This window comes from Aedes albopictus, chromosome 3, assembly GCF_035046485.1.
Source record: "Aedes albopictus strain Foshan chromosome 3, AalbF5, whole genome shotgun sequence".
NCBI lineage: Eukaryota > Metazoa > Arthropoda > Insecta > Diptera > Culicidae > Aedes > Aedes albopictus.
The window spans coordinates 112,419,454-112,435,545 of NC_085138.1; the positions used below are offsets into that span (position 1 = coordinate 112,419,454).

The following is a 16,092-nucleotide window of genomic DNA, read 5'->3' on the forward strand; positions in this document are numbered from 1 at the left end:
CCATTCTAGAAGTTTTCGTAATTCCTTCCAGGGAGAATCCTCTTCACATTTTTGGAAAAATCCCTTTTAGGTTTCTAGATAAATTTCTCTCAAGAATCTGGAAGAACCCCTCTTATGATCCCTCTCAGGATTCTGGAGGAATCACTCGTAGAATTCTAGAAAATACCTCTCGGGTTCTAAGCTACGCTTTTAGGATTCTGTCATATTTATTTTAAGTTTCTTGAGAAATTAATCTTAGAATTCCGAAAATCTTTTTTGTTTTGTGGAAATCTCTCTCACAATTCTAGATGAATTTATCTCAAGAATGTGAAAGAAAAACTCTTAAAATTCCTCTCATGATTTTTGGAGGATTCATTTTAGGATTCTAGGATAATCCTATTTACGAATATGAAAATTTTTGAGAGAATCCCAAGGAAAAGCTTCTCTTAGGATTCTGAGACTATCTATCACAGGATTCTGGGAGAATTCCTCTCAGGACTCTGAGACAATCCGTCTCATAGATATGGAGTAATCTCTCTCTCTCTCAGGATTCCAGGAAAATCCTCAGAGTGAATTCCTTCCAAGATACAAGAAGAGTCTTGTTTTTTTTTTCTAGATAATGTCGCTCAAGGTTCTGGTGTAATCATTTTCAGCATTCTGAAGAAATCTCTCTAAAAATTTTAAAGGAACTCCTTTCAGAATTCTGGAGGAGTCTTTAAATATTCGTGGGGAATTTCTCTCAGTCTGCGGGAATTTATTTAAGTACTACAGTTACCGAATTTCGTTCGTTTCGGATTTGCAGTTAAAAAGCATTGCAGTTAAATCGTTTGCACCGACCGAACGTCTACTGTAATGGAGAAATCTACGACGCGAGAAATTTATATTTTGAGAATCTTGTACAAAGTATAAAAATAACAAATATTTTACATATAGGTATGTAACGCTTGCGTCAGAAATACTGAGCCGATTATAATGATTGTTTTTCTGTAGGTGGCATGTATACAGAAATATTATATTAAAATTTAAGTCAATTTGGTCAAACGGATAAAAAGATGTGGTCGTATATGTAGTCAAAATTCGCAATATGCAAAATTGTTTTATTGTTTTATTGTATTCCCAACAAACATTTTTGCAGTACAAGAGTGGAACAAACAACTCTTAAGCAAACTTTAGCTTAAGAAACTGTTATTCAGCTAGTTTTGTTACATGGGTTGTGATACCGTATTTAAACCGGGGTCTAACTGATAAGCGGGGTGGAATTGATCATCGGGTACTACATTGTAATTCCATACTAGGAACTCTTAAGCGTCGTAATGATCTTAAACTTTTTACGTCATCTGGTTCGTAGATGTCTAGAGATGAGTGTAGACTTTTATGTTTTTTAGAGAAAAGTTAGTTTTGCCTTATTTTTGAGAAATTTGCAATGTATTTCTCATTTAGCTGTGATCATTGCTACTAAAAAATCAATTGCTAATAGGATTTCCCGTAAATTCTCTGTTTTAATATTTTTGTGGACCCTTGGTTGGAAAGTTATGTAGCTAATCAGAACATTAAAAAGTTAAAAAGTCATTTTAAATATGATGAAATAGTTATTTATTGTGATAGAAAACACATTCTTCAAATGAAATTGCCTACCTTTAGGCGTTTAAGGGGGAAATTTCAAAATTTAATTTTGCATTTTAAGTGTTAAATTCACTAGTTATAAGATTTTAAACGCGTTATTCGGTTTAAGAAGAGCAAAATTAACCGGAGAAGGATATTTTCCTTTTCAACCGATGCTTAATTGTATACTGATCAATTTCGTCCCAAAGTGGCATTTCCAATTTAAATTCTGTTTAAATTTGTTGAACAAAATTCTGTCCCATAGTTCCCATGGTTCCATGGAGATCCACTGGGTACAGAAATTCTTTTGTCAATATTTGAATTGTCACTGATGTTATCCGCAAAAGTTGTTTTAAAGTGATCAATTTGACCCCGGATTACGGAATTCAAAGTTTTCTAACTTTGAAAGTGTTAAGCCAAAATGGCTCAAAATTTGATTGAAAACATGTTATTCTATCAGGTTAACACTGTCAAGTTTTAATGAGAATCGCAGAAGTATTGACAGTTTTATAGTTGAAATAGTGCAAACGGATCATAAAATTGTTAAAATTCACTCTGAAGCTGTTTGAGTTTTTAATTTTATAAAAATAAATACCTTAACCGATTTCGATGAAAATTTTACCACCTAATATTTATTATGTTGAAAACTTATAGTCAAATTTTCAGAAGTTTTGACACACTAACAGTTAAGTTATAGCCTGAGCCATTATCAGAATGAGTGTACAATTTCTGAAAATTACATGAATTGAATTTTCTAAGGAACCTTAGAAATCCACAATAGGAAGTGCTTTGCGAAATATCGAAAAACTACTCCTATCGGATTGCTTGCCAACATGTTACAAAAGCTCAGCTTATTGAACGTAGTCGCTTATATTCTTCATAAGTGAAATTATGTTTCCTTTGGATCATTCGCGCCATCGATAAATTCTGAAAGATTAGACTTTCAAGGTTTAACTTTCCACTATATTGTTATCGAGAAAAACAAAAGTTTCCAAACAACTCAAGTTGAAATAAGCTCATACGCGTTAGGCGAATAAGTGTTTAGTTGAAAGCCCCTTAAACCTTCTGTAACTCGCGCGGTTGGTCACCACCGCCACCCCACGCTAATACTGAGTATAAAAAGCGAGATTTTTTTCAACGTGTTGTATGTACAAAATAGAACAGCACGATTAAGATTTTCATCTATTCGATTCGACTACAAAACCCCACCATACGGTCAATTTTCCGATACACTGTAGGTACCACAGTCAAACTGATAGAGCTTCAGCTCTATCTCCTTCTCTGCTGCCTTATTGCCTCGCCGAAGTTGAACTTCACCTTCAACGCTCTGTGGCTGCCGAAAGAGGAATCACCTCGCCCTCGCCACCAGTAAACCACAACACCCTGTTTCCAGCCTGTTCTCGTCTTCTATCTTTGCCCTCCCCACTTGCACTCGAATTTTCACGGGGCTTGTCAAAATAAGTCAGCCTTTATGGTTTTTCACTTTCCACCATTTTTCACAGATGTTGCGATGTGACACCTCAGCAGCGATTGGCACTTTTCCACACTTTTCCCCAACATCTGCAACCGTTTTTCCTTTCGACGATGAACTTTCCACGCAAATTCAGAACATTTTGCCACCAAATTTGGAATGATTTGACCTGGGCAGGGAAAATTACTTGGATTGGTTTGGAAAATTTTTGTTCACTTGGACACCGACGTCGCAGTCGATTCGACGGTCTTTTCACGGGCAAGGGATAACGTCGTCTGAGAGCTGTCGCGAAGGAGCTTTTCCACCCTCGTCGATAAGGAACTCAGACGCTCATCCTGGTGGCGGTGGTTCTCAGAGATTCTCTCTGGTTTGGTATCCGGTATGCTCTCACGTTCTGACATTGCTTTCAATGCACGCAGAACTCGATGTACACAGCGCAACGAGTAACTTTCACGCAGCGACCGAAAAGACAAAAGAATTTTCACGCAGATTTGTGTAACACCGGATCAACACAAAAAATGTGCTGATCCGGTGTTACACAAATCTGCGTGAAAATTCTTTTGTCTTTTTGCTCGCTGCGTGAAAGTTACTCGTGCGCTGTGTTGTTTCATTTAAGGGTGTGGGAGTGAATTCATATGTTTGAGTTGAACATTAGCATTCGCCTTGACGGAGGCTCTCTGAGAGAATTGCGCTGTGCGTGAAATCAATTTTTTTTAACATGGGAAAGGATAGGAGCTGCATTTTCAAATGCTTCTAAAATATTTTAGGGACTTCAGATTGAAAAAAGTGTTAATGTTTTGCAATATACTTTCAATTAGCTACATTATAACTGATTTTAGACAAAAGTTTTTAAATTACAATGTTATGTCTATAATATAGCGTATCAAAATCTCATTCGATAACATTAAGAACGTTTTGCTTGAAAAAAATTCTATAAAGAATTAGAAGCATTTGAAAATGCAGCTCCTATCCTTTCCCATGTTAAAAAAAATTGTTTTCACGCAAGCGCAATTCTCTCAGAGAGCCTCCGTCAAGGCGAATACCTCTAAGTGGTAAGGATGCTTCAACAGAAAAGCATATGTTGCATGTTGGTTATTCAACTGATCGCTGGCGATATAGCATATAAGCTGCTGCCATCCCCCGGTCTCTGTCAGCAACAGCCAGGACCAACAGAACTAAGAAGAAGAAGAAGAAGAAGAAGGTTATTCAACTGTTATTTATATGATCGTATCTTTCTGTGGTAACCCTATGCGAACGCTTGAGAACTCGCTCAGAGAAGCGAGATAGTAGAAAGAAAGAAAGGGGAATTTAGGAGATATTCAGAATTGTACCGAGTAGGAGAAATATACTACGATCAGAAGTTTTGTGACAACCAACCGAACAAGACGTATTTTATTCAAAGTCTGTAAGAACAGAAGTCTTTGTCCTCCCACTTTACTAGATTGTTCAGTGGCGTACGAGGATAGATTTTTTTTAAAGTAAAGTAAAATTTTCTAAAAGTTTTAAGTTTCGCGAGTGAAAGCGTGCAATTTCGTGATTTTCTTGGTGATTTGGTAGGACCACCAAATTCACATTTTTTTTCCAAGGAGACTCGGCGTAAGTAACCATTTTTATCCCTTGTGAAGTGACAAAAGAATTTTCTTCTCACCCATTTTTCGCGCGGTCAGGCATTGTTCTGAGATTTTATTTTATGTGACATCTTTTGCGCCAGAACAATAACCGCTTTGTTTCTTTTGTGGTGAAGAAAGTCTAAGAAGGTGACATTTTTACGATTTGTAAAGCATATAGAGAAAGCTTTTGAGAACCATTGTGTGAAACGCCATTTTGAAGAAAACTTGAGAAACATTATTGGAATTTTATCGACGATCATTTTCTTTCATACACACATTTTTGGTTTTCCACATTTCACAGCGTTTTTGCGAGGATTCCACAACCAATACCAGCATAAAATTTCTCAGTGTGAACCGTTTGCCGAAAGTACATCAGTGACCGGGAACGCAAAAAGGGAAAAAGTGACGGATTTGACAGTTCGACAACGCGAGTGTGCGTACGGCGATCAACGAGCTCGACCATCGATTTCACCACTACCGACAACCCGAGTATCGGAGCCAGTCGGTCGGCGATTGTTTACCGTGGAGTCGAGAAAAAGTGCATCGAAAAGTGCATCTGAGGAGGTCAACGAACCGTATCGAGCGAGTGTGCGGCCGTCGGTTAGCTGATTGTGTTGTGTGCCGGTGGAGAACGAGTGATTTTGTGCATCGGGGTTGTGGAGTTGCTGCTGCTGCCGCATTGCATCGAGTGCATCGTTTATTTACAACGAGTGGCTGCTGCTGAGAGGATTTTTAAGAAAAGTGCATCGGTGGAGAAAATATCAAACGGATTTTGTTGCTGTGTGCTGCTTTGGTGCCGATTTTGGATTTTTTGGTGTGCAACCGCATTTGGTGTGCATTTTTTGGATCGTCTGGTGCTTTGTTGAAACAGGTACGTGGTTTTGTTTTTGTTTTGATTTTTTTTTTGCGAGGATTTGTTTTATATTTTTGATTTTTGTTGATTTTGTGTTTTGTTTGGGTCCAATTTTAATTTTGATTTTGTGTTAAAATTTTGTGCGTTTCTTTGGAAAGGATGACTTTGACATCGATTGCTGATCCTTTCGTCCCTTACTCTATGCCATTCAGCCAGTACCAAGAACAGCTGGAATGGATTTTCAAGCACAACGAATTTCCGGAAGAGCGTTATAAAACGTCATTCCTGGCAGTCTGTGGAAAGGAAATTTTCACAGAACTGAAAAGACTGTTTCCAGGAAAGAATTTTAATGATCTAACGTACAAACAAATGACTGATGAACTGAAAAAGCGTTACGATAAGAATGATTCAGCTGTTGTGCATAGTTATAAATTTTGGACTAAAAGGCAAGGTAGGAATGAGTCACTGGAGGATTTTGTGATTACAGTCAAGAATTTGGCTGAAAGATGCGATTTTGGAGAGTTTAAGGATAGGGCGATTCGTGACATGCTTGTCATTGGCGTGAACGACACTCAATTACAGAAACGGTTGTGCGATGAAGAAGATTTGTCTGCAGCCAAAGCAGAGCGGTTGATTCTTAATTCAGAGATATCAGCCAGTAGGACGAAACAATTAAACCACGACGATGACAGGCGCGTTAGCGTAGTGGCCAGATTGGGTAACCGATCTGACGTTTCGCGGTCCAGAAACCGATTCCGGGGCCGCAGCCGCAGTTTTGATAGAAACCGATCTTTTTCGTCTAGGAGTAGAAGCAACGGTAGACAAGACAGTAGATACCAAAGCAAAAGAGGCGCAAGCTCAGGTAAACCTGTTTACCTTTGTTCCTTTTGTAGAAAAACCGGACATACAAGAAAATTTTGTTATCGTTTGCATGGAAAAAGCCCGAGTAAGAGTAAAGCCAGTGTAAAATTCATAGATTCTCCAAAACCATCTTCCAGTTCCAAAAACTCAGGACTATTTAAGCGACTGAAGAAAGATTCAGACAATGATTCAGACTATTCTGATGGCATGCCTTGCCTCATGATCTCGTCAGTCAACAAAATCAGTGATCCCTGCTATGTGGAGGTTTTAATCAACAGAAAGCGTTTAACCATGGAGATCGATTGTGGGTCAGCGGAGAGCGTAATTTCAGAGGAGCTGTATTTGAGAAATTTTGCGAGCTGTGAACTGCAGCGTTGCAACAAGAAACTTGTTGTAATTGACGGTAACAAACTGAAGGTTGTTGGAAAAATTTGCGTTGATGTACAGCTCGCTGGAAACCGGAAACAACTGACCATGGTTGTTTTACGCTGCAATAACGATTTCATCCCGCTGGTTGGCCGAACATGGTTGGACGAATTCTATTCCGGATGGCGAAACACTTTTACCAACCCTCCTTTGACAGTCGGGAACATTGACGTGGCTGACGAGCAAACAGTTATTGATGAAGTAAAGAGTAAGTTTCCGACGATTTTTACCAAAGATTTTACCAGTCCAATAGTTGGCTATAAGGGAGATTTAATCTTGAAGGAGGACACACCCATTTTCAAAAAGGCCTATGAAGTTCCATTGCGTTTAAGAAAACAAGTTGTTGATTATTTGGAAGATTTGGAAAAACAAGGAGTTATCACGCCAGTTGAAGCCAGTGAATGGGCTTCGCCGGTAATTGCCATTATTAAAAAGGATAAAAGTATTCGTTTAGTGATAGACTGCAAGGTTTCTATCAATAAGGTTTTGCTTCCAAATACGTATCCTTTGCCTGTTGCTCAGGATCTGTTTGCTACACTTTCGGGCTCGACAATTTTTTGCTCTTTAGACTTGGAGGGTGCTTATACCCAGCTGCTTTTGACCAATCGTTCAAAGAAGTTCATGGTAATCAATACCATCAAGGGCCTCTACACCTACAACAGACTCCCTCAAGGGGCTTCGTCTAGTGCAGCGATTTTCCAAAAGGTAATGGACCAAGTACTTTGTGGTTTGGAGAACGTTACGGTTTATTTAGATGATGTGCTGATTGCGGGAAAGGATTTTGAAGACTGCAGAAAGAAACTTTTTTTGGTTTTGGAAAGACTAGCCAAAGCCAACATAAAGGTAAATTTGAAGAAATGCAAATTTTTTGTATCGCAGTTACCTTATTTGGGGCATGTTTTAACGGACAAGGGTTTGCTGCCCTGCCCTGATAAAGTGAAAACTATCCGCGAAGCGAAAGCTCCACGGAACGTTTCGGAACTAAAGGCATTTCTAGGACTTGTAACTTACTATTCTAAGTTCATTCCTAATTTGTCCACTCGCATCAGCTGCCTTTACAATCTTTTGAAGAAAAACGTGACGTATTGTTGGACTGACAACTGTGAAACAGCATTTAATGATTGTAAAGGATTTCTTTTAAACCCAAACCTTTTGGAGTATTTTGACCCGTATAAGCCAGTTGTCGTAGTAACGGACGCCTGTAGCTATGGTTTAGGCGGTGTAATTGCACATTTGGTTGAAGACGAGGAAAAACCAATAAGCTTCACCTCATTTTCTTTGAACAGCGCCCAGAAGAATTACCCTATTTTGCATTTAGAGGCTTTAGCAGTTGTGAGCACCGTGAAGAAATTTCATAAATTTCTTTACGGGATGCATTTTACCATTTATACCGACCACAAGCCTCTCATCGGTATTTTTGGCAAGGAGGGTAAGAATTCTATTTTAGTGACGCGTTTGCAAAGGTACGTTATGGAACTCTCCATCTACAATTACGATATTGTATATCGGCCTTCATCTCGGATGGGTAATGCCGATTTTTGTAGTCGTTTTCCTTTATCCGATGAGGTTCCCAAGGTTTTGGCTCGGGAATACGTTAAAAATTTGAATTTTTCCGACGAGTTTCCTATTGACTACAAGGAAGTGGCCAAGGAGACCTTGAACGACGAGTTCCTACAAACAATTTTAACATACCTGAAGCAGGGATGGCCTCAGCGGTTAGAAAGGCGTTTTGTGGACGTGTACTCTCACTACCAGGAGCTTGAAGAGGTCGAAGGATGCGTTTTGTTCCAGGATCGCGTGGTAATCCCTGAGAGCATGAAGAGAAGGGTACTGAAAATGCTTCACATGAACCACTCAGGAATCAGCAAAATAAAACAACTAGCGCGGAGGACAGTCTACTGGTTCGGACTTAACAAGGACGTGGAGGACTACGTGAAGACCTGTGGAATATGCCACCAGATGACAGCGATCAACAAAAAGCCTCCATACTCCAAGTGGATCCCGACGACAAAACCCTTCAGCAGGATTCATGCTGACTTTTTTCACTTTGATCGAAAGGTTTTTCTTGTTGTCGTTGACAGCTTTACCAAGTGGATCGAATTAGAGTACATGCGACACGGAACGGACTGCAAATAGGTTTTGAAGGTTCTTTTGGGGATTTTTGCTAGGTACGGATTACCGGACGTGATAGTTACGGATGGAGGACCACCATTCAACTCCGACCATTTTGTAACCTTTTTGAGAAATCAGGGGATTTTGGTCATGAAAAGTCCGCCATACCATCCCGAAAGCAATGGACAAGCAGAAAGAACAGTACGATTGGTAAAAGACGTTTTGAAAAAGTTCCTGCTTGACCCGGAGATTAGAGGTTTAGATGTTGATGAACAAATTGCATACTTTTTATCCAACTATCGCAACATTTGCTTGGACAACAAAGGCCAATTTCCTTCCGAAAGATTACTCTCCTATAAGCCAAAAACTTTAATGGACTTAATCAATCCTAAACATAGTTTTAAAACACACTTGACTAACTCGCTTGACGTTTCTGATTCCGCTATTGCTAAAGGTGATAACAAACCTGACGCATTCACCAAACTCAAAAATGGAGATCAGATTTTTTACAAAAACATTAACCCGACAGACATCAGATGATGGTTGCCAGCCACATTTTTAAGACAGGTTTCTGATGCTACTTTCCAGATTTCTCTTGGGGGAAGGATAGTGTTGGCGCATAAGCGTCAGCTTAAACTATCTTTTAACTCTCGTCGTAAGGGAACCCTAATTTTCCCACATGAGAGTGAGGCAATCCTTATGCCTGATCCAGCACCCATTTTGTCACCAGAAAGAAATCCAGAAGCAGCACCAGTTTCGTCATCTATAGAAGCACCATTTTTGTCGTCGTCATCGAATGTTTTGTCACCGACTTTAAGAAGAAATAGTAGTGAATTACAAAGAAGAAGTAAGAGGAGACGGGAAGAAGAAGATCCCGAATCCGACGAGCAATCTACTCAAGATTTCGAATTTTATGGCTACCCAGCCGATTCTTTCATTTTCTCAAGCTTAGAAACTCAAGAAGATTTACAGCATGAAAAAGAACAAGATCCACTCCCAGTGGTTCCGATTAGGCGTTCTAAAAGAAGAAATAAGAAAAGAAGGAAAAGTGATTTTGTCTACTATTCGTAGAATCGAACTAATTAGTGAATTTTCAAATTGTATAAATGTATAGTTCTGTTGTATATAGTTAAGCATAAATATTGTGCATTCGAGTATTGAAGTTTTAGATAAATGAATTTGTGTTGTAAATATTTTGAAATTTAATGAATTAGTTTTTTACTAAAGGATGGAGGAGTTGTGGTAACCCTATGCGAACGCTTGAGAACTCGCTCAGAGAAGCGAGATAGTAGAAAGAGAGAAAGGGGAATTTAGGAGATATTCAGAATTGTACCGAGTAGGAGAAATATACTACGATCAGAAGTTTTGTGACAACCAACCGAACAAGACGTATTTTATTCAAAGTCTGTAAGAACAGAAGTCTTTGTCCTCCCACTTTACTAGATTGTTCACTTTCGAACTGTACAACGAAAATTACCAGTTCTACAGATTCGAACAGATTTCCAAAAGATTTAAATTTTGAAATAACATAAATTAGTTATCAGCATATCAGAGTTTATTTCTATAGTAAATATCTATAGTCTAGACACCAGTAAATCATTGCATATGGGTTCTTATTCTTCTTCTTCTTTGCGTAACATCCCCGCTGGGACAAAGCCAGCTTCTCAGCTGTGAGCACATTCACAGTTATTAACTGAGAGCTTGCCAATGACCACTTTGCATGTGTATATCGTGTGGCAGACACGAAGATACTCTATGCCCTAAGTTGAAGCAAGGCAGGCCAAGTCCCAGACGTCGAGCCATAAAGAAGAAGAAGAAGAACCTGGAGTATTTCCTGGATGAATCCCTGGATAAATTTCTGGAGCAATCCCTGGATGATTTCCAGGAGTTATCTCTATTTAGAGGAATTTTGGGAGGAATCCTTGGAAAAATTTCTTAAGGATTTCCTGGAAGAATTCCTTTAGGAAAATCTGGAGGAACTCCTAGTGGAATTCTTTTAGGAATTTCTGGACCAACTCCTGGTGGTTTTTTTTTAGGAATTTCTGGAGGAAGTCCTGTAGAAATCCTCGAAGGAATTTCTGGAGGAATCCACGAAGGAATTCCTGGAGGAAAGCCTGTGGGCATCCCAGGCAAAATCTGTGGAGAAATCCCTGGAGGAATCCCTGAAGCAATTCTTGGAAAAATCATAGGAGGAATTCCTGGAGGAATCTCTGGAGGAAATTTTGAAGAAATCCCTGAAGGAATTCTTGGACAAATGCGTGTAGGAATTCCTGGAGAAATCTCTGGAATAATTTCTGAAGTAATTCCCTGCAGAAATTTCCGGAGAAAACCTTGGAAGAATTTCTGGAGGAATTCCTGGAGGATTTCCTGGAGGCATTGCTGTAGGTATTGCTGACGGAAGTTCTGAAGGAATTCCTGAATCAATTCCTGAGATAATGCCTGGAGGAATTCTTAGAGGAATTCCTGGAGAAGTCCTTGAAGAAATTCCTGGATGAAATGGTGGGAAAATTTTTGGAGGGATTCCTGAAGGAATCCTTGGAGTAATTTCTGGAGGAATGCCTGGAGCAATTCCAGGAGGCAAGCCTTGAGAAATTCCTGGAAAAAATCCCTAGAGGAATACCTTCAGAAATTTCTGAAGGAATTCTGGAAAGTATCATGGAGACTTCTTAAGAGAAACTCCTGGAAGAATTCATATTGGAATTTCTGGAGGAATTCCTGAAGGAATCCTTGGAGGAATTTCTGATGGAATCCCTGATGCAATTTCGAGAGGAATCTCTGGAGAAATGCCTAGAGAAATACCTTAAGGAATTCCTGGATGAATGTCTGGAGATATTCCTGCAGAGGTTCCTTTAGGTATTCCAGTAAGAATTCCACTGGAGGAATTCCTGGCAGAATTCCTGAATAAATACCGGGAGGATTTCCTGGAAAAAAATCCTAGAGCAAATTTCTGGAAGAATTCGTGGGGAAATTTCTGGATTATTTCCCAGAAGAATTTGTGAAGGAATACCTGAGGGGATTCCTGGAGGAGTGTCTAGAGGAATTCCTGATTGAAATTCTGGAAAAAAAAATTTAAAGGGAATGTCTGGAAAAATGCCTAGTGGAATCCCTGGAGGAATCGCTCTAGAAATTCCTGGAGCAACTCCCCGAGGAACGCCTGGAGGAATACTTGGGAGAATTAATTAATTATCTTTATTAAAGAGATTGTCAGCACAGTTCTTGGCTGGTTCATCTCTGAAGAAAAGATGGCTTCTTAATGATAGGCCTCCCTGGCATACAGAGTTAAGTAATATAATGCAGTTTACAGAGTATATGCTAACAGATTTAAGAAAATGGTTTCGTAATTTCAATATCGTATTCCAAATCGGTCCAGGTGAGTAGCGGTTCAACTTCAATGTTCAACTCGCTGTAACTTTTCGAAAAGGGCAACAAATATTCTCAAATTTTTGCTGTAAGTTCATCAACTAGTTGTGTATCAGTGGTCAAAATTTGAAAAAGATCGAGCCATTCTACACGAAGTTATAAAGGTTCTAGAAAAAGGTATAATTATCCGATAGCCGACTTGGAGCTGTTATATCTCCGGATTCAATAAATCGAATGCAATGAAATTTTGATTATTTATGACTTATATAATGAGCTATTAAAAACTTTTGACTAAACTTAAAATTCTTTACGCGAAAGAAAATTATTACGATTGGATTATTTTTCGAATATACCACCAATTTATCCAAAACTTCACCATCGTTTCAAAATTCGAGATAGTAATTATAGTTCATTTAAATTCCTTCTGATTGACTTCAATATGAATATGTTTTGAAAGGAAGTAACAAAATAACCGGCATCAAATTGAAAAAGTAATGGGATGCATATGAAAAATAAATAAATTTATCAAAAAAACATACATTTATTCTGACCGCCATAATGTTGTACTTTACTACTAATCTTTATTGTTCGAGTGGTAGGTACAGAATGAATCGTGTTCACAGGTATCGGTACTTATATAGTGTCAAGTTGTTAGGTTGATTGGTGGTTGCTACGGTTGCCAAGGTATGAGCGATGATTGCTTGGACAACAACTGATCGATGGTTGGCTACTATGTTAGTCTCCAACATTCCTCCCTTCTTATTTCCAGAATACTAGGAAAGGTTCCAGTCTAGATGGCATCTGGATCATTCGCCTGGGCCGACTCGTAGAGGCTTCCTCATCAGGTTGTGGATGCTGAATTGATTCCGGCAGGCTTACTTCCATTTCTGGTAGTGGTTCGTCATCATCAGTGGCATCAATGGAAGCTTCTTGGTCTGGTGCTGGTTCTGGAGGAGCAACGGTAGTGACTTCATTTTGTTGGAAATTATCCTGCAGTCCAAACTCGTCCACGAATATGTTGAGGGAAGATTTCTCCGTTGGCTCCTTTGTTGGTTGTTGGTCGTCAAAGCGATGCTTGATTTGGTTGGCATGTGAACGGATCAACTTCCGTCGGCCATGCCATTCGTCCAATAGAACGTTGAAGTTTACTTGCCCAATGACTTCAATAATGACTCCGGGAGCCCATTTCCATTTTGAATTGGATTGGTAGACCTTGGCATAAACTGCATCACCAGCTTGTAGGTTCCTAGGTACTACGCCATGTTTCCGGTTGAACTGATCATTTTGTCGTTGATTGATGATTGGGGTCATCGGCTGTCGTGGTTGGAGTAGACTCAGGACTGTCCGCATGTTCCTTCCGATCATCAGCTGAGACGGAGTTTTTCCATTCAGGATACGACTTGGGGTTGTTCTGTAGGCTTGAAGGAAGATTTGCAGTGACTCGGAGATCCTTTCCCCCTCGTTAATCTTGAGCAAAGCTGTCTTCAAGGTTTCTACAAAGCGTTCCGCCTGGCCGTTCGACTGCGGATGATACGGAGAGATTCTCAAATGTTGGATTCCGTTCTTCTTGCAGAATTCCGCGAACTGCGCCGATGAAAATTGTGTGCCGTTGTCGGATACGATGGTGATTGGAACCCCAAAGCGAGCAAACACTTCGTCCAGGAAATTGATGACTGCTGCTGTGGTCGGTGAGCGTACAATGCTGATTTCCGGCCACTTGGAAAAGGCGTCGATTACCACTAAAAAAAATGCAGGCCGTTGACTGGACCAGCAAAATCTATGTGGATGCGTTCCCAAGGAGATTGTGCGAGCGGCCATGAGTGTAGAGGAACTTTCGGAAGTGTCTTCGAATGAGTAGCGCATTTGTCACACTGCTTGACGTAATCGGAAATGCTGTCGTCGATCTTGGGCCAGTAGACGTGACTTCTAGCGAGAGCTTTCATCCTTTCCATACCTGGATGTCCTCTATGGAGCTGCTTCAGAATCCGTTTTCGCAATGTTTCAGGAATCACCAACCGGTTTCTAAGCATAACACATCCCTTTACCAATTCCAGGGCGTCCTGATGGGTGTGGAACGGTCGAACATCGGGGTTTGTAATGTCCTTGATGTGAGTAGGCCATCCATTTTCGATGTGCTTGACAACTTGCTGGAGAACGGAGCATTTCGTTGTAGTGCTACGTACCATGTCAAACGTCACAGGAAGTAATCCGACTGCTTCTTGAAGAGGTACTTCAATGTCATCTTCCAGTTTGTAACCGTTCGTAAACTATTCTTGAGGATTTGGTTGAAGCACGGTGGCTTAAGCGCCACTCTCAAAGAGAGACCACCGGTCGTGTTGAAATTTGCCCGACTTTGCAAGAGACTATTTCACTCAGGGACGGTTTTGAACGGTTCTTGGTAAACGGCAGAATTTCTTCGAACGCAAATTTAACTCCAACTCTTTCACAGGCTAAAAGATACTTAGGGAAAACCGAAGGGATTCTTACTCATCCGAGCGAAGTAACGGAACTAAAACGTAACGGAAGGTAGTGAGTATGTTTCTTCAATTAAGCGATGTGAAACGTAACGGAACTAAACGAAATTTCAAACTTTCTACTATTTATTCTAGGAGATTCATTCGTATTGGACGGAAGGTTTTCATACGGAATGGAAAAGAGCAAAACATGGCCATGTACAAAAGCTCTCACGTACCTGCGCAGGTTTTTCGACGATACGATGCTCGGTGACGGGGGACGTAGCTCGAAGATGGCGACGACTTCGACGTTCGGAGATGGCGGTCAGCAATGGTGTTCGCCGGCGTGACCGTGCTGCGATTTGGCGCGCAGCGATGACGAAGGACCCGTGTGCGGTATGGCCGAATTACCGGTGCGGAGGGAGTGGCGGCTGGTTGGAAGCTTCCGATTCGTTCTGCTCGAGAGGGACACGGCGGATGCCGCTTGTACCCGGGAGGATCCTCCTCCGGTCAATAGGAAGGCACTAAAAGCCCAGCGACCCGGCTTCGCGTACTTAGATTCCAGCTATGACCGAGCGGGGAATAGTACGTTTCCTATTTTCCGAATTTGGATCGGATTCGCGGCGTGCTATTGACGACACGCTTCAGCGAATCGCCTCTCGTACTCCGGTCCACGGGGATTGACGGACGGGACCTTACCTTCGGCTTTTGGCGACCGACGGGAGAACTTCGCTACGATAATGGACGAGCGACTTCACTCACGCCTCCGTTTAACTGCCTACTGGAGGCGGGCCTTTGCTGGGCACACGGGTCGCGTTGATCCAAACGGAAATGGCGGTACACTCCACCAGAAGTTCCCCGATTCGGCGATGACGGTTGCCGAACGAAATTCACAAAAACCAGCCGTACGAAAAAAGCGCTGGGCGCTACACGTCCAACAGGAACTAATATTAGCTTTAAGCACTTTTAATTTAATTAGATTTAATTACCTTTTTTCGTAGTTAGTTCCGTAATGCAATAAAAATCAGCAGAAACCGCGAAATATCGGACCTCGGTCCACTAAAGAGAAAGAAATCACAAACACGTTTAACATCACTTTAAAATCTAGAAACTCACTCACTACTTTTACCTTCTACTAGAAATTCAATTTACACCGTAATTAACTTAATCGACTTCAACTCAAAGTAATCTCAAACTCAACTCAACTGAAACTTTAGATTGGATTAGACTCAACTCGCGCACTTCTGCTTGCCAGCCGTACTCGTAGCGAAATGACCGAGTCAGAATATTACTTGCGCCTCGAAACTGTGCCGCTTTTCAAAAGTCCCACTATGTATTGAAATTGCTAACTATTATTCCAAATCG

General features: G+C 40.6%; 3 protein-coding genes across 6 annotated transcripts in view; 1 reads left to right on the plus strand and 2 right to left on the minus strand.

Annotated features, from left to right (window-relative positions):
• LOC109423379 (small G protein signaling modulator 2-like) overlaps window positions 1-3,335 on the minus strand; it is a 40,202-nt gene extending 36,867 nt beyond the window's left edge. For all 3 annotated transcript variants that reach the window (XM_062842475.1, XM_062842474.1, XM_062842473.1), the window contains exon 1: window positions 2,899-3,335. The gene's annotated coding sequence lies outside the window, so the exon portion shown is untranslated. The remainder of the gene's footprint in view (window positions 1-2,898) is intronic.
• A 1,020-nt stretch (window positions 3,336-4,355) lies between these two features.
• On the plus strand, window positions 4,356-10,367 carry LOC134291352 (uncharacterized protein K02A2.6-like). Of its 2 annotated transcripts, none has more exons than XM_062858986.1 (3): window positions 4,356-5,533; window positions 5,674-7,010; window positions 9,503-10,367. In XM_062858986.1, exons 2-3 carry the CDS (start codon window positions 5,675-5,677, stop codon window positions 9,535-9,537), a joined length of 1,371 nt encoding a protein of 456 aa, XP_062714970.1. In that variant the 5' UTR covers window positions 4,356-5,533; window position 5,674; the 3' UTR covers window positions 9,538-10,367. The 2 variants fall into 2 exon arrangements, with proteins under 2 accessions (XP_062714970.1, XP_062714969.1); XM_062858985.1 differs by lacking the exon at window positions 9,503-10,367 and having other exon boundaries at window positions 4,356-4,648; window positions 4,964-5,533; window positions 5,674-9,330.
• A 2,666-nt stretch (window positions 10,368-13,033) lies between these two features.
• LOC134290325 (uncharacterized protein K02A2.6-like) lies at window positions 13,034-14,460 on the minus strand. The gene is made up of 2 exons (XM_062857438.1): window positions 14,320-14,460; window positions 13,034-13,795 (listed from the first exon to the last, which is right to left on the minus strand). The coding sequence occupies exons 1-2, from the start codon at window positions 14,458-14,460 to the stop codon at window positions 13,034-13,036; spliced, it is 903 nt and encodes a 300-aa protein (XP_062713422.1).
• Window positions 14,461-16,092: the final 1,632 nt, after the last annotated feature.

What these genes read in the sequence shown, in the direction of transcription:
- LOC134290325 (XM_062857438.1), bottom strand. Translation starts at nt 14,460, where the DNA reads ATGGTACGTAGCACTACAACGAAATGCTCCGTTCTCCAGCAAGTTGTC. An exon ending in ATCAGGACGCCCTGGAATTG is followed by an intron (nt 13,796 to 14,319) that starts GTAAAGGGATGT and finishes TATCATCCGCAG; the next exon opens with TCGAACGGCCAGGCGGAACG.
- LOC134291352 (XM_062858985.1), top strand. Translation starts at nt 5,675, where the DNA reads ATGACTTTGACATCGATTGCTGATCCTTTCGTCCCTTACTCTATGCCA.